Source organism: Triticum dicoccoides, chromosome 2A (genome assembly GCF_002162155.2).
Source record: "Triticum dicoccoides isolate Atlit2015 ecotype Zavitan chromosome 2A, WEW_v2.0, whole genome shotgun sequence".
In the NCBI taxonomy this organism is placed as follows: domain Eukaryota; kingdom Viridiplantae; phylum Streptophyta; class Magnoliopsida; order Poales; family Poaceae; genus Triticum; species Triticum dicoccoides.
The window spans coordinates 124,900,968-124,921,303 of record NC_041382.1 but is presented as its reverse complement, the minus strand read 5'-3'; the positions used below and the strand labels follow the sequence as shown (position 1 = coordinate 124,921,303).

Below are 20,336 nucleotides of genomic sequence, written 5' to 3'. Positions count from 1 at the left end.
ACAAAATAAATAAATAAATGCATACATGATATGATGTAATGTTCAACTTCTCGGCTTCTGTCCTGTACCCATTCCAGCAAGAAAGTGGTGCCTATCTGTTATCCATCCATTAACCTGAATAGCACAATTAGAATATGTAAAGAAAACCTTTATCCTAGTTGCAGCGTTTGAAAGGACACTTTTGGTAGTGACGGATACCTTTATTGTTAAACTTTATGCGCACAGTGGTTTTCCTATTTTGTGTAGTTTGAAGCATATGCTAGGTGTGGCTATGAATATTCCGATAGACCCTTATTCTCGCTTATATGGTAATTTTATGTTTATTCATTCCATGTGCATGACTAGTGGGCTGCTTTTTCAACTGTTTGTGAGAACATATTAATTCTGTTGGATGATTGGATGCTTATCAGCATTCAGTAGCTTGTCCTAGTGCATGCCCTCTAACTTGGGTAATTCTGTTGTGGACCTGCCGCTGGCGTTGAGAATTGAGACCACCATTACGTTGTGTGAAGATACCATAATTGCTTAGGGGCCGCAATGTGAACTTTCATTATATGACTATTGGAAGCGACCGTGGCCTAGTAGGACACCATAGCCTCTTGTTCAAGTGTTGCAGGTTAATGTTATTCTTGGACTTGAAATCTTGCTCATGCTATGCATTCTAACTGCAGTTCAGAACGAGTGAATGCATGGACAAGCAAAAAATGTTGTAACTCTAGCACCATAGTTAAATTTGAACACAATCATACTTTTTTATTCAAGACGTGACAGAGACAGACACCATAACCATAAGAAATATTTATTCCAGGTAGTTATACTTGTAATGGTATTGTCTCAAAAGAAGCTTTGCTTCAATAGTCCCCCACCTTTGCGTAAAAGTGTACAAATATGAAAGCGATTGATTAATACTTTGACCTGGCCTAAAAATATATAATTTTGTTAGTCCAAATCGACCAAGGATTTTCTCAGTTTAACTCCTTTTATTTCCTAGGAGCACTAAAAATCAGTGTCTTATTTTCTCAAAGTATGAATCTATTATCATATCCAGATTGCAGGACTTAACAGAGATCACTTAGTTTTTCAGGTTGTGCTAACTCCCACACATTTGGCCATAGTTATGGAATACGCTGCTGGCGGTGAGCTATTTGAAAGGATCTGTGGTTCTGGAAGATTTAGCGAGAATGAGGTATACGATATTCATCACAATTTATGATAATTAATAGTTACATGCATGCCATTGTATTGATGATTTATCGACTTATTCATTCTTATCAACAGGCTAGGTTCTTCTTCCAACAATTGCTTTCTGGAGTTAGCTATTGCCATTCCATGGTACACAACTATTTCAAATTAAGTTACAAGAGCAACCTAGAAGTAGCACATAGCACATAACCATATCCTGTTACCACTGCAGCAAATATGTCATAGAGATTTGAAACTAGAAAATACGCTCCTGGATGGGAGCGAAGCACCCCGGCTCAAGATATGTGATTTCGGTTACTCCAAGGTAATCCATAGCAGATTATGACATTTATAATCACCTGCTTACTAACTAAGCCAGTATACTTACCCATACATCTTCTTTTCAGTCCTCTGTGTTGCACTCTCAGCCAAAATCGACCGTCGGTACTCCTGCCTACATCGCCCCTGAGGTCCTTTCTAGAAGGGAATATGATGGAAAGGTAATTTCTATTTACTGTTTCTCTTGTCAAGTGTTCATGATCCTTCACCTGAAACCTTCAAACATCACTGTGCAATTCAGGTCGCTGATGTCTGGTCCTGTGGAGTAACACTATATGTGATGCTTGTCGGCGCTTATCCTTTTGAGGACCCAGACGAACCGAAGAATTTCCGCAAGACAATTACTGTGAGTTCATCCAACAATCAGCTGCACCATATCCTCATTCCATTTTGCTTCACTCAGCGCATGCCATTAATTATGCTTGGGAGTAAAAGTTTATAAGATCCTTGCAGAGGATACTCAGCGTACAATACTCGGTACCTGATTACGTCCGGATTTCGATGGAGTGCAGACATTTGCTGTCCCGGATTTTCGTGGCAAACCCTGAGCAAGTAATCCCTCTCCCCAAACAGCTATGTTTCCAAACAGAAACGCTGAATACCTGCATTCTCACCAGCTACTTCCTGCAGCGAATAACCATCCAAGAGATCAAGAACCACCCGTGGTTCCTCAAGAATCTGCCGATCGAGATGACCGACGAGTACCAGATGAGCCTGCACATGGTCGGCGTCAACGCTCCCCCGCAGACCCTGGAGGAGATCATGGCCATCATCCAGGAGGCGCGGATACCGGGCGACGGTTCCAAGTTCGCCGGGCAGCTGTCGGTGCCCGGGCTAGGGAGCATGGAGCTGGACGACATAGACGACGTCGACGCGGACGTCGAGGACAGCGGCGACTTCGTGTGCGCGTTGTGACGAGCAGGCGTGGCGGTTCCCCTTGGTGGTGTGGCCTTTGTGTTTGTAATGTGTTCATCCTTCTGTTGTGTCGTTTGTTTCAGAGGGTTGCGCTGTGCTGTTGTATGATTACATCTGTTTTCTGTAACCGTTGTTGGTAGTGACGCTGTGGATAAAATATAAGTATAACTACACTTCCATATGTGTATGGTGTCCTCAGCTGGATTCCTGGTGATTTGCTTCTCATTGTGCTTGAGCAGTTTATATTACTCCCTCCGAGAAGTTGTACTAAACCAGCGACAAGTATAATATGGGTCGGAGGGAGTAGGTTTTTTGTTTGTTTGTTTGCGGGCAGCAGTTTATATTAGTTGGAGGGATCGTCCTAATTGTTGATCCATCTTGTGTTCATCCTACTAGATGACCAGTTGCGCCAATGGCGCAAAGGCCAAAAGCAAGTCATGTATTGAGAGAGTGTACATTAATATTTTTCAGACACATTTTGAAGTGATAAATATTAGATAAAGTCATCGCTGCATGTTTGACCATGGCGCAAAAAGCGAAAGCGAGCCAAGCATACAAAGCATGTGTATGAGATTGATTTAGAATCAACTTAAAGATACTTATATTCCATTACATGAAAGTTCATGCTTAAAAGAAAATATTCAGATCACTTGGTAATAGCATACATTGGTTTTAAAAGACAGGCTATATTAGCATAGATGGATGGTGTATATAGTGCTTGTCCATTAACCATTGATTGAGTCTTGTACCTGCCGTCGGCAGGAAGAAAAGAACCTACGACCTAGGTGGACGAACAACCTAGCCACACACTGCAGACAGGATCAGAGGCCTATAGAGGAACAAAAAGAATCAAGCAACTGTGTATAAAACAATAATCAGATGGTACACTTTTCTAGCTATGTATAAAATACTTGATGTGTAAAATTTTGCTAACGAACCAAAGAAAATCTGATTCATCTCTTTATTTATTACTGTAAAACAAAGCAACACAATAGTAGGACGATACAAATTCACACACATGCATGATGGAATGCGTCGTTTGTCTCTGCTCTGCCTTCCTCCTCTCAAACCATCCACCGTGACCTGAACTTGAGAGTATAGTCAGCGGTGAAAAAGGTCTAAACTTGAAACAACAAATGTCAGCAAGACCCCAAGGCTTGAAGTTTTGCATGTAATAAAAAACCAATTCCCAACTATTTTTGCCCAATCATCCCAAACAATCACCATGTATTTTAAAGAGAAATTCAGTCCAAGCAGCTTCATCAATCCTTCAGGTGCATAATCAATCACTGTAGTGGTCTAGCCTTAAGAAACTGAAAAAGAAACAATCAAAAACAAAAGTAAAAGTAAAATCATGTGTAGCAGCAGGAAAAGCAAAACTAATCACATTCTGTCATTCTGACCTATCATCTTTTAAATCAAACTACACAAGAATAAAATTATCTAACAGAACATGAACACCATGTGTCCTATTCAGAGCGGTACCAAAAAGGAGAGACATCTTCACTGCATATATATGCTAGATAATCAAAAATTTGAAAGCATCTTAGAGGAAGCCCTCACTAAGAACCTTGGCAGACGTTCATGAAGTTGCGCCTACATTAGCTACATGACCGACAATTACTCAAATTTGTCGTAGTACACAAATAACACAGTTGAACAACAGATAAATAGGAAGAGACATACACGAATTGCAGTCAGATTTACATGCCTGCTGCTCCTCGACACTGCAACCCTTCCTCAAGGGCCGTCATGATTTGGTTTGCTTGTTTTGTTTACTCCGGCTATTCATTGTTGGTGCTGGATTTTTATTGTCTGCATTGCTGCATAAGATGGATATTTGCAACCGTAAATATTTCAAGGGAAAAATTGATTTGTGAGATTATTTTCTATAGGATGTGAGAAGCAATACTTACTCTTGCTTTTGTCTTTTGGGAGGAGTACAGTCCTATTCCTTTTTTTGCGGGAAACGTTCCTATTCCTGGAGCTGCATTCAAAAATATTGTACATATGTACTGCTACTGCATGAGTGGATATAGAAGAATAGATAAAAAATCAACAAAAACAATATAGAGAACTAACAAAAATTGCAGGAAAACTAATTATGCCTGCCTTCTTTTAGATAATATAAGATAGTTTAGGGGCTAAACCAACTAATCAATAAAAAGGAGAGCATGTATATAGTTCATCTAGTTATTATGAAACATGTGCTTTATAAGCATATGAGTGTTGTGATATCTGTCAGATTTTTCAGATTAGAAGGCAGTGTTGCATAGCAATGAAGCAAAATTTTGCAACAAAACATTGTTGAATACGTGTTGCTTTATAAGGGGTATCTTTGTAGTGCCACTTAAAAACTGCAACATGTATTAAAAACCGCAACAAGGTTCTTTTAAATGCTTAACCAGTTCTACTTTCAGTTCAGCATACAAAAGGAACGAATAGGAAGTGGAGTAAACTAAAACAAATTTTGATAAAAAATGATGCTAGTGGTTGCTTTGGTAGTTCAACTGCTTCACAGAACTGATTAAATCTGAGAAAGTTATTGGTTGCAACGGAAATGTGACATTATCCTACACACCTATATTAAACATCAAGTTAGCATGGCATATATTTACACAGAAACAACACAACATCCTAATTGATAATTTCTTTCTTCCTTATAGTTCTAATTTTGAACATGGCACAATGGTTTATTCCCCATTTTAATTTTATACTCGAATTCAAATTCAATCTGTGACACGCATGTTTATACGCCCAATCTAAAATCTGAGAAGAGCGGAAAAAGTGAGGAAGTTCCCTCAGTTATCCCAAGTTTCTAGCTAAATGGAAGGTACATGAAAAAAATGCATTGCTGGAGTCAGAAGCATGAAATTTAGCACAATCCCAGAATACAAAGTTCATACCATGGTCGTCTTGTTTAGTACTCGCCATTGTAACCCCAGAATGCAAAAATGCATTACTATCTTGCAAGGGCTTGATCGACCATAGTGTTGCCTGCTCATAAACAGCCAAACAGGCTCAACCCCAGAAAAACCTCTGCTCTGACAAATGGTAAAAATCATTTCATAGGTGACTCAAGTTTTACCCCGCCTGCAAGAACTGAACCTCCTCAGCAACATCACAAATGTAGGACAAGACATGTAAGTGACATTATTTTGAGGATGAAAAAAATGTATATATATATATATATATACATCAGTTGAGAACTGATTATATGCCTTTAGATTCAATAACTCAATAATCCTATAAAGATATTAAGCCTAGGAGCCCTTTGTAGCAGAAGAAAGCTTCACATACATGATAGCCTATTTGTAAATCAATATAGCAAATGCAACGAGTAGTACACGTGTGAGGTCAGTGTTGCTTGCTGGCAAGAAAATGGAAGCGGAAACATGTGAATAAACATTAACTGTATACATGTGGCATTACTAATATTTTTTGCCTTGGGCAAACCTGTGATATGGAATTTAATCGTTGGAACCATATATGAACTGAACAATGTGCATTGTCTAAAGCTAGCACAACATCTCTTCCTATGATATGGTTCATATGTATTCAACCAATTCAAGCACTCGAGAAATTAACTAAGCACTGGACCCTGATCATAGAGATCTTACTTGCGTATGTCATCGATGAGACCAATAACTCCCTCAAACTGAGATCATCATCCAAATGCATCCAGGCATGCTTAATGACCTATACTTGGAGATGCAGTTGCTTCTGATACTCAATGGCCCATCAAGAATTGATGCCTAACCCCGCAGACCAACGCAAACATGAACCCATTAATTTCATCACAAACATAAACGCAGCAGCACCAAATTCAGGGACAAAGAAAGAAGGAAAAATGGAGTGACCTTGTTGGAATTGGGTAGCAGGCTCTGCAACACCTTCAGTCTTCCAGCCGATCGACCCAGGCAACGATCAACCCCGACAAGCAATTAATAATTAGCACCTCAAGCAGGCAATAAGAGAATGGCAAGATGGGTCATCAACTTCTCGGAATGGTTGTGCACCTCAGCGGTGTTGACCCGCTTACTGTCGCAACCCCCATATAAATAACTACATTCAGATTTCCACAATGAAGTCTATGCAATTCTTGTTGGGTAGGCGGCGCTAGACTCGAGTTACATGTTCTGATGGCCCTGTAAATAATTAAGCATGGTAGTGAGAATGCAATATATAGAAAACAACACAAAATTAATCTAAAAATACTATAGGGCAACGACATTTTCTCTTCAGTTAGTCAGAGGTTTATGTACCGTGGGAAAAATGTAGCAAGGAAACGAAGCAGATCGTACAATCTTGCATATAAGGGGAGGGAGAGGTAGCAGGAGCAGAGGGAAACAAGGTCTGTAAGAAGCTCACATTGGCGTATTAGTATTAGCTGCACTCGCCACTGCCCGACACACGATGAGAAACATAGAAAACACAACAACCCCGACGAATCAGGCACTGAACTAATGGAAGACCAAATGGGCTAAAACTGCTTGCTGGGTTTAGCAGGAAAAACATGTGTCAAGCATAGCTAACAAGCATGATGTAGTAGCAAAAATAAGCACTATTATTATAATAGTATAGCATGACCAAAAGAAGCATTTCCATGCCTAAAAGAAAAGGCATCAAATAGGTAAAATTAATGGTTCAACAGTGCGGGAAAAAGATAAAACATCTCTCTATAACAATTGGTCACATCAGGCGAGACTATGGAGCATTAATGCATTATGAGTACAGGAACACATCCTACTCATTACATTTGATTTTATTTTCCAGTTGAAGTATGCCCTTTTGTTGAGCCCTACAGAATTCACAAATTAATCTACAACTATGCGAAGAGGTGGCTACCTGGTGGCGTCGACTGGCCGTGATGGTGGTTCTGGTGGGTCCCCGATCTGGCTCGGACGGACGGCTGCTCCACGGGTGGTGAACGGTCAACACGGAGAGCACAACATACCACATACACCACCCGATCAATCTAGAGCCTGAAAGAGCATCTGAGAACGCGAAAGAAAAATTGCAAGTGAGGAGAGGAGACCATCAAATTGCAAGTGAGGAAAGGAGGAACAAAGTTGGTAGATGCTCACCAATGCCGGCGCTCCTCCACAAATTTGCAGCTTTCCTCGAGCTCTCATCTGTGGGTAAGTCGCTCAACTGCATCGTCATTGCCCGCATCAGTCGAGCCGGCAAAAGCTGAAAATGAGGAACTAAGCACCTCCCACATTGTCACCGGCAACGTCCTCCTTGCTCTTCTTGTTCCTCTTCTTCCTCTTTCATTTCTTCTCACCCTTCTCACCCTCCTCTTTGATCTCAGGTACCAAAGTGCCTGCACAATCACTACCATCAATAAAACTGTACTACAACCACCCATAAACAAGCGAGTATGAATTAGAACTAAAAAGAGGAAGGTATATTTACCCTATTAAACCCCAACCACTTCACGTAAGTACCAAAATCTGTTAGCCTAATTAACCTAATAGCCTAACATTAAGCCCTCAACTTGGCAAATAGTTGAACATTTACCGCAACCATGTAGATCTAATAGCAGCATTCCTAACTAATGCCAATAAATAAACTACCACTATTTTCTCCCGTAAATAAACCACAAACAATTAACATAAGCATGAAATCCGTCACCCTAATTAACCAAATAGCCTAACACCTGATGTTTACCACGGCGATAAAAAGTACGATGCCAACAGCCAGCGAGGCGAATCGAGCGTGCAGGATCATTTTGAAGCCACGAGGGCGCTGGATGGGCGGGTACTCTAGCGGCTTTTATATGTTAGATCTATTATCATCTGATGCATGCAAAATATTCTTTGATTACACAAGCAATACCTGTATTTTTCCTCAACAATTGTTTGAGATATCCATTGACCATAAACTCAGCAACAGTTGCTAAGCTTCCATCAGGATCACCACAAACAACGCCATAAAATGGAACTACATTTGGATGGTGAAATGAGTCGAGGATCTGAGCGTCTTCCCAGAAATCCGCTATTTGCAAATAGATCACAACTAAAATCCAAACTCTTTTCACTGCTTCTTAAATAAAAAACTAAAAATGAAGCTCATCTCATTTGCTCCTCTCACAAAGAGTACTCAGTTTCACAAATAACCGAATAAGGAAGCAACCAGCAGCAGGTAGTAGCACATGGCAGCAACACAAGCAACAACAGCAGCCAGTAGCACATCACGGCAGCACAAGCAGCAGCAGAACCAGAACAAAAGAGCACTGAAGACTGAGCACATATATAACAAGCAGCACACACATCTAGGCATCTAGCAGCATAAGTAGTAGTCGTAGCCCACAAAGCGACAACACAAGCACACGACATTAAGCGAACAAGGGAAAAACTCACCCTCTTCTTTTCAAAGAAGTCACAATCCAAATAAGCGAACAACCATGGGGTCTCCTTATTAGTTATTTTACAGCCTGCAGAATCAAATTGAAACGACGAGCGTTGCATTAAAGGAAAAAATCAACCACGATTCATGGGTTAATGAGTCACCTCCATGGTAGGCTATTTAAAAGCAAAATCAATCATTTACTGTTATCAACGAAGGGAGAACAACTACAGATCTGGATCGTTATAGATTTGAGAAATACCTGCTCAGGTAGATTGTTAGTAGCAGATGTTGGAGCTGGGGAAAGTTGGTCATATAGTTCTTCATTATCCATTGACCCGAGCAGCACCCTTGGAAATCATAGAAACTGCGAAACAAAAAAGAAAGAAACCGGTTAGAGCTAAAAAAAATAGCCTATCCCAACTTCACTGGATATGTAGATTCCAAAGGGAAAATACAGCTGGATAGCAAGATCCTCATGAGAGATTTGTAAACTAAAACACTAAAACAAAATAATAGTCTATTAAAAAACAACTGCAGACAACTCAACATCAAGATGATCAAGACAAACAAACTACTAACCAGACCATGTATGATTGCGCAGCTAATTAGACATCTATATAAAACAGATCAATGCAGACAACTAAAACACTAAAACAAAATAATAGTCTATTAAAAAACAACTGCAGACAACTCAACATCAAGATGATCAAGACAAACAAACTACTAACCAGACCATGTATGATTGCGCAGCTAATTAGACATCTATATAAAACAGATCAATGCAGACAATTTCTATTTCATACATCTCAAGTTCTACTTATTATGCTACTTCTTTGAAGCTGTAAGTATGTTTTGTTTTAGCTCTTTACTTATGTATTCTCACTATATCACTCTCTTCTCTGCATCATCTCATGTTCTTGTACTTCTGCTTGTCTGTACAAGGCTACAACGTATGGTTTATCATGTCTAGAACTGATTGTGTCTTGCTTTCTCTCTATCTATTCTCAGCTAGAAAGTGTAGGATTCATACTCTTTTAACTCTGCAAATCTTCTCTCTATTCTAATTTCTTAGTTACTCTCTCATTCTTTTTACTCTTAAAACTATGACTTGCTGTTCTATTCTATTCTTCGCTGCTGCTCTCTCTTCTAAACAAGTTTAATCTCTCTTATTACTTCGTATTTCAATAGTCAAATAAGGAGCGCGTCCTGAGATCCTCTCTTCCTCCTGCAGGTCTACTTCCTCATCCTAACACGGAGCAAATCATGGCACAAGCAATCATGGCAGGAGGGGGGTTAAACGGGATCTGACCTAGATCGGGGAGAGAGAAAGAGGAACTCATCGCGGTGGCCGGCCTCCCTCGCACCATTCGCCGCTGGGCCGTCGTTGTCGGGGAGTACCCCAAGTGCCAGTCCACCCCTGGTGGGGATCTGCTGCATCTTCGAGCTCCGCGATGCCCACGAGCGCCGCCGCCATTGCCGGGAAGCTCATCTCCGCACCCGGGGCGGACGAGATGCGGGGGGAGGGGCAGAGGAGGAGGGGACGGGGTGGGAGGAGGAGGGGGCGGCGCGCCCGGGGCGAACGAGATGCGGGGGGAGGGGCAGAGGAGGAGGGGACGGGGTGGGAGGAGGAGGGGGCGGCGATGGGAGGAGAAGGAGGGGGCGACGAGGAGGGGGAGGCGAGTGGGACGGGAGGCGGCAGCGAGGGTTTCTCAGCGTGGTCGGCTGTGATTTATACCCCTGCATGTAAAAAGACTAAAATGCCCCTGGCGGGGCACGGAATTTACAGGCGGTGGCACGAGTACTGTTCATGGCGATGGCGATTTAAAGGCGACGTGGCCACCTTCGCTGTGACTACCTACCCCTTCATCCTTTATAAGTTAGATGCTACTTTTTGTTATTACGATCTCACCCGGTTTTGTGCTGATGCTATTTTTACAGGGGTTTGTACTACTATTGTAAACTACTTTAGTATTGCAATTTAAAAACCTAGTATTGAGTATTTCCCTTTTTTTTAGGGCAGCTAGAATGTTCAAATTTATTTTTGGGGTAACTAGAGTATTTCATGTTCCAAACCAAAAGTAAAACAGAACCACACCTCTCTGGACCAAGCAGATTAGTTTTTTTTCTGAGAAACTCAAGCATCTTTATGTTTTTTTCTATTGAGAATCATGAGCTTCTTTATGTTCTTTTGTTGAAATCAGCGTCTTTATTTATGTTTTTTAAGTTTTTTAGGGGAGTTTTTTTAAGTGAGCTTATTTATTTATTTATTTTACGGGCATAACGACACTTTATTCATATAAACTCATTAGAATCATTACAGCATAATGAAGTTGAAGAAACCACACATGCCTTCCAACTCCTAAAGATAATGAAAAATTAGATACGGTACCAACCTCAATGTTTCGAGCCCTACTTTCATGCACAAACTTACAATCTACAAATTCTAGTGATCCAACACAAATCCACTGAATAATTGTTGCATGTCTCCCGCCTTGACGCGCTTCAATGTCTTTTAATCACAGTGGCACAATCCAAAGAAATTAGGACCTGAGAGATGTTTAAGTTTGTTGCCAATGCCACTGCCTCGCGACATGCAAGAGCTTCTAGCTTTGGCACATCAGTTATATCCATGAAAGTAATCGACAACGAGCCCATGTAGTTATACCCATCACGATAAATCATAGCAGCAACACCTCTATCTCCATGTCCAGTTGTCTACCCACAACACCATCAACATTAATTTTCATAGTACCTTCTTTATTTTTAAATTCTTTTTTGAGGCAAAGTTTTTTTTTCTTGAAGAACAACACACTTTATTTCATATCATAATTTTAAGGGCAATACAAAGATGACTTTATTTATTTCTTTTCAGGCAACCTTCTTTATTTATATTTTTTAGGGAAACCTTTTTTTAGGATGTGTCTAGTGGGTGGCCGGCTGCCCACTAGTGCAATCGAGCGGCCGGCCTAAAAAGTTAAGCCCTGTTCCCACGCGGTACAGAAAAGGAAGGGGACAGACGGCCACCAAACCGAGACGATGGAGCGCTCAATCCAGAACAGAAAAGACGATCCCCACATGGCCAGTTGTCCCCACGCCCACTCGCCCCCACGTCCCAGCCCCTCCCACGCCCGCTCGCCCCCACGCCCCAGCCCCTCCCATACTACCTTCTTCTCCACAAAAGAAAGGGATCCAAGGCTCCTTCTTTCTCCTCTTGTACAGCCGCCATGGCAGCCCAAAAATAAAAGAAACTGTTTCAAGAAATTGATCTAAGGGCAGGGTGATCAGAGCCATACCATACAGCAACATCAGGCAAGTAATTACTCTCTGCCCCTCTTCAGTTCTCCTCCTTCTTGTACTGCATCTGTAAACACCCTTCTCCATGGATTTATCAGCAAATCCATGGAGAAGTTGCTTCAAAAGAGGAGTGGATCTGCCACATCACCCCATTGTCAACATCACACCACCCCCACCTCCTATGAGTGTATCTGCACACTAAACATGGTTTGAGATCAAAACTGAACATGTTTTCTAACATACATGCCAGGCAAGTTTCCCCTTCCCCCCTGGATGTGTTCAGCAAGCCAACTAAGACATATTTTCTGTCCAACTAAAATATGATTCTAGCCAACTGAACATGCATGCTTGCCAACTGATATATGCATCCTGGCCAACTGAAACATCTATTCTAGCCAACCGAACACATTGACTGTGCAACTGAACATGCATGCTGGCCAACTGATATATGCATCCTGGGAAACTGAAACATCTATTCTAGCCAACTGAACACATTGGCTGCGCAAGTGAACATGCATGCTGGCCAACTGATATATGCATCCTGGGAAACTGAAACATCTATTCTAGCCAACTGAACACATTGGCTATGCAAGTGAACATGCATGCTGGCCAACTGATATATGCATCCTGAGAAATTGGAACATCTATTCTAGTCAACTGAACACATTGACTATACAACTGAACATGCATGTTGGGCAACTGATATATGCATCCTGGGAAATTGAAACATCTATTCTAACCAAAACCAAAAATCTACAGTACGACAGCTAAAACACAAGAACTTTTGTGAAAACCACACAATGATCAAATAGCAACTTCTCCAGCAATTTGTGCAACAGAGAAATAAACAAGGCTAATGAAGCCACAAACCATATTAAAATAATCACGCATATATTCTTGTCCCACACATATATTCTGGTACCACACCTATTGCAAAGCTATAGTGTAAAAATATGTTCAATATACTATAAGTAAAAATAGAAACGGCGATGAAAAACAGATATCTATAGTCTGTCATCCAATTCTTCTTTCTTCTTTCACCTGGATTTTCCATCTCAATTGTAGCATCAAATTATGTGCAGAAAAATTTGAATCAGCTCCTTGCCAACAGGAACCTGCGGATCATTGCAATAAACAGAGGAAAAAGTCAGAAAAACTTTGTAGTAAAAACAGTCATGTGCTTACCACCTATTTACTGCAAATTGTGCAACTGACGTAACAACTTTGTGCAAACAAAAAAATGCATACCTGTTATAAACATGTAGCTTTTGCAACTAAGATTGTCATAATGGTGTGCAACTGCTTGCTTATTATGTTTTTAGGTTGTGTGAAACACTCTTTCATGATTAAAACTGATGACATCACTTCCTTCTTTTTTTAACCGGGTTTGTGCTGATGCTATTTTTACAGGGGTTTGTACTACTATTGTAAACTACTTTAGTATTGCAATTTAAAAACCTAGTATTGAGTATTTCCCTTTTTATAGGGCAGCTAGAATGTTCAATTTTTTTGGGGTAATTAGAGTATTTCATGTTCCAGACCAAAAGTAAAACAAGACCACACCTCTCTGGACCAAGCAGATTAGTTTTTTTTCTGAGAAACTTGAGCATCTTTATGTTTTTGTCCTTTTGAGAATCATGAGCTCCTTTATGTTCTTTTGTTGAAATCAGCGTCCTTTATTTATGTTTTTAAAAGTTTTTTAGGGGAGTTTTTTTAAGTGAGCTTATTTATTTATTTGTTTTTACGGGCATAACGACTCTTTATTCATGTAAATTCATCGGAATCATTACAACATAATGAGGTTGAAGAAACCAGACATGCCTTCCAACTCCTAAAGATAATGAAAAATTAGCTACAGTACCAACCTCAATGTGTTCGAGTCCTACTTTCATGCACAAACTTACAATCCACAAACTCGAGTGATCCAACACAAATCCACTGAATAATTGTTGCATGTCTCCCGCCTTGACGCGCTTCAACGTATTTAATCACAGTGGCACAATCCAAAGAAATTAGGACCCAAGAGATGTCTAAGTTTGTTGCCAATGCCAGTGCATGGTGACATGCAAGAGCTTCTAGCTTTGGCACATCAGTTATACCCATGGAAGTAATCGACAACGAGCCCATTTAGTTCCCTAGATGATCACGACAAATCACAACAGCAACACCTCTATCTCTATCTCCATGTCTAGTTGTCTACCCACAACACCATCAACATTAATTTTCATAGTACCTTCTTTATTTTTAAATTCTTTTTTGAGGCAGTGTTTTTTTTGAAGAACAACACACTTTATTCCATACCATAATGTTTAGGGGAATACATCCCCTTCTTTATTTCTTTTTAGGCAACCTTCTTTATTTATGTTTTTTAGGGGAACCATTTTTTTAAGGGACCGTGTGAAGCATGTGCGGGCATAGGCCCATTTTACACGTTAGGCCGGTTAGTCTTTTTTCTTTTGAGAAACTTTAGGCCGGTCAATCCTGCCCAACCCATCTGCGCTGAGAATGGCCCAGATCAACCGAGCAGCCGCAGGCTGGACCCTAACGGCCCACTCCACTTCTCCCCGACGCCCCCGACCTTTATAAGCTCATCACATCTTCCCCACGCACGCATCCTCGCCCCCAAACCCTAGCGCCCGCGCCGCCGCCGCCGCCGCACCACCGCTCCCCAGCTCGCGGCCCGCGAGCTTGCGCCGCAACTTCACCATGAAGGTACGCACCTGCTCCTCACCTCCCGTCGTGCTCCGATGCGATCTGCGTTTGTGCGGGCGCCTGATTCGTGTTATTTTTGCGTTGGTTTCAGTTGAACATCGCGAACCCCACCACGGGGTGCCAGAAGAAGGTGGAGATCGATGACGACATGAAGCTGTGAGTGTTTCTCAGCCCCACATTCTTTCTTTAGACCCGCGTCGTGTAGTCACCACACCACTCTTCGAAATTGCGTTGCTATTCAGTTTGGATCCTTGTGGCCGGCCTGTATTAGTTTGGTGGACTCGGTTAAATCTGTTGTCTTGTGCATCTAACACTTGGCGTGTTGGCTGTGGAGAATCTAATCTGTTACATTGTTAGATTGGATTTGTCGCAACTATTATTTGTAGGAAACTAGAATCATGTTATGCTGCGATTAGAATCATGTTGAGAACTTTTTCTGCTGTAGAGATCTTGAATAATGATTAGAAGCTTTTGCTGTTGTTGAGAACTAGAATGGAGGTTCTGTCAGCGTTAAGGTGGTTGTTCTTGTAACAGTTTTGATAACTATACTATGTCACAACAGTCTTTGTCTGTATGTTGTTCAAACGTAGCACATTTAATGTACATGTATACTTGAGCACATACAAATGCATGGTTTGAATTGATTGTGTACTCTTAACCTATATATATGTGTTCTGAGCTAGCATTAGTGCAAAACAGAGGGCTAAGCATAGAAACTACACCCATCCCACAAATTCATGTTATTGCTACTTGTCTGTGGTGCAGCCAGTTATGTCTGATGATTTTCTCTCTAGCATAGTATCAGTTAACAACGAATAGTTTCAACTATCTTGTGATGCTCAGTACTGATAATTTTGGGGGAACATGGTAAACTATGTACCCTGTGATACCATGAACAATGTTGAGTTGAGGCTTTTAGTAGTCAACGATCAATATAGTAGTAGGAATTTAGTCTGTTGTTTGTCAGAATAATAACAGTTGGGAGTTTACCCTCTGTTTTTTTGATAGGATATCTAATAGTTTCATATAACTACAGGCGGAACCTCTATGACAAGAGGATCTCCCAGGAGGTAGTTGGTGATCTTCTGGGTGAGGTAATCTACTGGCAAGTGATTTCATCACACTCAACCTGCAGCTGATATTTTAGTAGTTTTGATTAAAGATATCTATCATTTTCTGTTTCTCAGGAATTCGAGGGCTATATCTTCAAGATCATGGGTGGCTGCGATAAGCAGGGCTTCCCAATGAAGCAAGGAGTGTTAACTCCTGGGCGTGTTCGCCTTCTGCTTCACAGGGGTATTACACTATTTTCATTGTACTTCTCGCAGACATTTTCTCTCTCTTAAACTATAACTCTTACCTTTTTTTCTTTTGCCTCGCTTCCGTAGGCACATCTTGCTTCCGTGGACATGGCAGGCGTGTTGGTGAGCGCCGGAGGAAGTCTGTCCGTGGTTGCATTGTCAGCCAAGACCTATCTGTTATCAACTTGGTGATTGTCAAGAAGGGCAAGAATGATCTGCCAGGCCTGACCGACACTGAGAAGCCCAGGATGAGGGGACCCAAGAGGGCTTCCAAGATCAAGAAGCTCTTCAACCTTGGCAAGGATGATGATGTACGCCAGTATGTCAACACATACCGCAGGTCCTTCACAAACAAGAAGGGTGAGCTTTCCTTGATTTGTTTGCTTACTGATGAATTATATTGTGTTACTTTACCCTCTTATATTGTTCTTGAAGAAATTTTGAAGTCTTAATATCATAATGCTTGTCCGGAGCCTGCTAAAGAAAAACATCCTCTACAATTCACATTGTGTCTTTAATTTACTTGTTTCTTACGCAGACAATATTGTTTGTTATTTGCAGGCAAGACCGTGAGCAAGGCTCCCAAGATCCAGCGTCTTGTGACACCCTTGACCCTCCAGAGGAAGCGCGCGAGAATCGCCGACAAGAAGAAGAGGATTGCAAAGAAGAAGTCAGAGGCTGCAGAGTACCAGAAGCTGCTTGCACAGAGGCTTAAGGAGCAAAGAGACCGCCGGAGTGAGAGCATGGCCAAGAGGAGGTCCAAGCTTTCTGCTGCTACCAAGGCTCCTGCTGCCTCTGCTTAAGATGTTTACAGTCTTTCATTAGTTGGACAAAACTACCCTCTACTTTCAGCTTTCTTGAGTTGGTAGTTGATGATATTTTGCATGAACATGGGTATTTATCGGCTGGAGTTTGTTACTGGAATTCTATGTTAGTTTCTACTCAAGTAGAGCTGAAAGCAATAGGTCTTATCATCTGTTTGAAATGTTCTAGTACTTCAATTTGCTCATTTATTCCTAATTTATCTGTTGTATACAGTTTATATTCTGAATGAAATGTGTCTCAGGTTAAATTGCATCTATGGGATGGTATATTGTTACAATCGGTTGAATTGAGTGGACGGTTACACCTTCGCCCTCACGGTTGCACCCCACAGCAACTTCTAATTCGAGTCAGTCTGTTGGTCTCCTAGTTGTAAATTGGCTTGCTTGCTCAGCAGATTGGATTGAACAATAATTAGTACTGGTGGCATTTAAGCGAAGTAAGGGTGCGGTGCAAGTCGCCTGAAAAAAACATTTGGGTCAGTCGATTCGTATCAGCCATCGGATACAAAACTGACGGCCGAGATTGCATATTCAACCTCCTGCTCATCTACCACTTTGCGTACTATCGGCCGAACCGCCGGCTTCCACCTCCCGCACCAGCCGGGCCGCCCCGCCCTTCTCCCAACCGTGGCCCAACTTCGATTTTCCTCGGCGACATTGCACTACCGCCATTCTGCCGCCCCCACCCCAACTCTAAGATAGATGATGGGTAGCCCTCCGGCGAGTTCCTTCCGGCCTTCCTGGCAAACTCTCAAAATCGACTTACCCTAAATTCGAATTTCAGTCGATTGACATTTAGCTATTATGTAGAAGTAATATAAGGTACTTCCTCCGTCCCAAAATAAATGTCTTACTCTAGTGCAATTTTACATAAAGCTAATACAAAGTTAAGACACTTATTTTCAGACGGAGGGAATGCTTATCTCATTGACTTTGTACTGGCAATAGGAAATGTCGTATTAGCCTGAACTAAGTCATCATACGAAAGAGAACGAAACCGACTCCAAATCAAATCGGACGCCGTGCGTTCTGCATTATATACTGGCCAAGCAAAGTAAAATCACCACTAACAAACTGTACCTGAACAGTAAACTAACCTATGGTGTTGGATGATTAGAGGGACTGTGGTATCCCTAACCCACCAGGGTTTAAGTCCTGGTGCTCGCATTTATTCCTGGATCATTTCAGGATTTCCGGCGATGACATTCAGTGGGAGGAGACGTTTCCGTCGTCGACGAGGTGCCTACGGTGACTTCGTAAATTTCAAAATGATATGTCGTCTCAGTTTTTCAGAGGTGCTCGTAGGTGTGCGTGTGTGCGTTCATAGGGGTGTGAGTGTATGCACGTGTATAAGAGCGCTTGCGTCTATACTGTGTCCAATAAAATTGTACATGTACGTACGTCTTCTGGCCTGGCTCACAAGTCGACCAACAAGTAGACGGATTCTGTGGAGATGATGGCCTGGCCGACCAACAAGTCGCCGCAGTCCAGTTGTGGCCCGACGGAGCTCGCCGCCGGCCTCACCAAGCGCCTCGCCGACAAAAACCGTAGCGCCAACCTCGTCTTCTCGCCACTATCCATCCACGCGGCCGTCGCGCTCCTGGTGGCCAGCACCCACTGGGCACCCTGGAGGAGCTCCTCCGCCTCCTCGGCGTGCCAACCCGGGACGAGCTCGAGGAATCCATCTCGCGCCTCGTGGGCGACGCGCTCCAGGACCTGTCCGGATCCGGCTGGCCGGGCGTCGCGTTCGTGTGCGGCGTGTGGGTTGACAAGCGGCAGCCGCTGAAGCCAGCCTACCGCGTGGCCGTCGCCGGCGCGTACGGAGCGAAGGCGCGCGCACTGGATCTCCAGGAGGACCCGGCGGGAGCGGCACAGTGATAACACACAGTATAGGAGATCACAACAGTTTTCGAGGGTAGAGTATTTAACCCAAATTTATTGATTTGACACAAGGGGAGTCAAAGAATATTCTCAAGTATTAGCAGCTGAGTTGTCAATTCAACCACACCTGAAAACTTAATATCTACAGCAAGGTATTTAGTAGCAAAGTAATATGATAGTAGTGGTAACGGTGGTAAAAGGTAAATGTAGCAAAAGTAATATTTTTGGTGTTTTATAGTGGGGATAACAGTAGCAACGGAAAAGTAAATAAACGAAGAACAATATATGGAAAGCTCATAGGCAATGGACCAGTGATGGAGAATTATGCCGGATGCGGTTCATCATGTAACAGTCATAACCTAGGGTGACACAGAACTAGCTTCAGTTCATCAATGTAATGTAGGCATGTATTCCGAATATAGTCATACATGCTTATGGAAAAGAACTTGCATGACATCTTTTGTCCTACCCTCCCGTGGCAGCGGAGTCCTATTGGAAACTAAGGGATATTAAGGCCTTCTTTTAATAGAGTACCGGACCAAAGCATTAACACATAGTGAATACATGAACTCCTCAAACTACGGCCATCATCGGTAAGTATCCCGATTATTGTCACTTCGGGGTTAACGGATCATAACACATAATAGGTGACTATAGACTTGCAAGATAGGATCAAGAACTCTCATATATTGATGAAAACATAATAGGTTCAGATCTGAAATCATGGCACTCGGGCCCTAGTGACTAGCATTAAGCATAGCAAAGTCATAGCAACATCAATCTCAGAACATAGTGGACACTAGGGATCAAACCCTAACAAAGCTAACTCGATTACATGATAAATCTCATCCAACCCATCACCGTCCAGCAAGCCTACGATGAAATTACTCACGCACGCCGGTGAGCATCATGAAATTGGTGATGGAGGATGGTTGATGATGACGATGGCGACGGATTTCCCTCTTCGGAGCCCCGAACGGACTCCAGATCAGCCCTCCCGAGAGAGTTTAGGGCTTGGCGGCGGCTCCGTATCGTAAAACGCGATGATTCCTCCTCTCTGGTTTTTTCTCCCCGAAAGTGAATATATGGAGTCAAGGTTGAGGTCGGTGGAGCGTCAGGGGGCCCACGAGGCAGTGGGGGCGCGCCCCCACCCTCGTGGACAGGTGGAGGCCCCCCTGACGTGGATCTTCTTTCCAATATTTATTATATATATTCCAAAATAATTCTTCGTTGATTTTCAGGTCATTCCGAGAACTTTTATTTCTGCATAAAAATAACACCATGACAATTCTGCTGAAAATAGCGTCAGTCCGAGTTAGTCTCATTCAAATCATGCAAGTTAGAGTCCAAAACAAGGGCAAAAGTGTTTGGAAAAGTAAATACGACGGAGACGTATCAACTCCCCCAAGCTTAAACCTTTACTTGTCCTCAAGCAATTTAGTTGATAAACTGAAAGTGATAAAGAATTTTTTTTACAAACTCTGTTTGCTCTTGTTGTTGTAAATATGTCAAGCCAACATTCAAGTTTTCAGCA

At 42.2% G+C, this 20,336-nt stretch overlaps 2 protein-coding genes across 2 annotated transcripts in view; both read left to right on the top strand.

Annotated features, from left to right (window-relative positions):
* Positions 1 to 2,650, top strand: part of LOC119353759 (serine/threonine-protein kinase SAPK2-like) — a 4,743-nt gene extending 2,093 nt beyond the window's left edge. Inside the window, exons 3-9 of the mRNA XM_037620436.1 lie at positions 1,085 to 1,186; positions 1,279 to 1,332; positions 1,415 to 1,507; positions 1,590 to 1,682; positions 1,763 to 1,867; positions 1,975 to 2,073; positions 2,152 to 2,650. Of these exons, the coding sequence (XP_037476333.1) occupies positions 1,085 to 1,186; positions 1,279 to 1,332; positions 1,415 to 1,507; positions 1,590 to 1,682; positions 1,763 to 1,867; positions 1,975 to 2,073; positions 2,152 to 2,436 (831 nt within the window). The 3' untranslated portion in view covers positions 2,437 to 2,650. The remainder of the gene's footprint in view (positions 1 to 1,084; positions 1,187 to 1,278; positions 1,333 to 1,414; positions 1,508 to 1,589; positions 1,683 to 1,762; positions 1,868 to 1,974; positions 2,074 to 2,151) is intronic.
* Positions 2,651 to 14,665: 12,015 nt separating this feature from the next.
* Positions 14,666 to 17,174, top strand: LOC119353758 (40S ribosomal protein S6-2-like). Its single transcript, XM_037620435.1, has 6 exons — positions 14,666 to 14,796; positions 14,888 to 14,952; positions 15,833 to 15,890; positions 15,984 to 16,092; positions 16,185 to 16,457; positions 16,659 to 17,174. Exons 1-6 carry the CDS (start codon positions 14,791 to 14,793, stop codon positions 16,898 to 16,900), a joined length of 753 nt encoding a protein of 250 aa, XP_037476332.1. The 5' UTR covers positions 14,666 to 14,790; the 3' UTR covers positions 16,901 to 17,174.
* The last annotated feature ends 3,162 nt before the right edge of the window (positions 17,175 to 20,336 follow it).

Excerpts from the sequence above, each read along its gene's own strand:
- LOC119353758 (XM_037620435.1), top strand. Across the intron at positions 14,953-15,832 it reads ATCGATGACGACATGAAGCT|GCGGAACCTCTATGACAAGA; the intron begins GTGAGTGTTTCT and ends ATATAACTACAG. Across the intron at positions 16,458-16,658 it reads GTCCTTCACAAACAAGAAGG|GCAAGACCGTGAGCAAGGCT; the intron begins GTGAGCTTTCCT and ends TGTTATTTGCAG.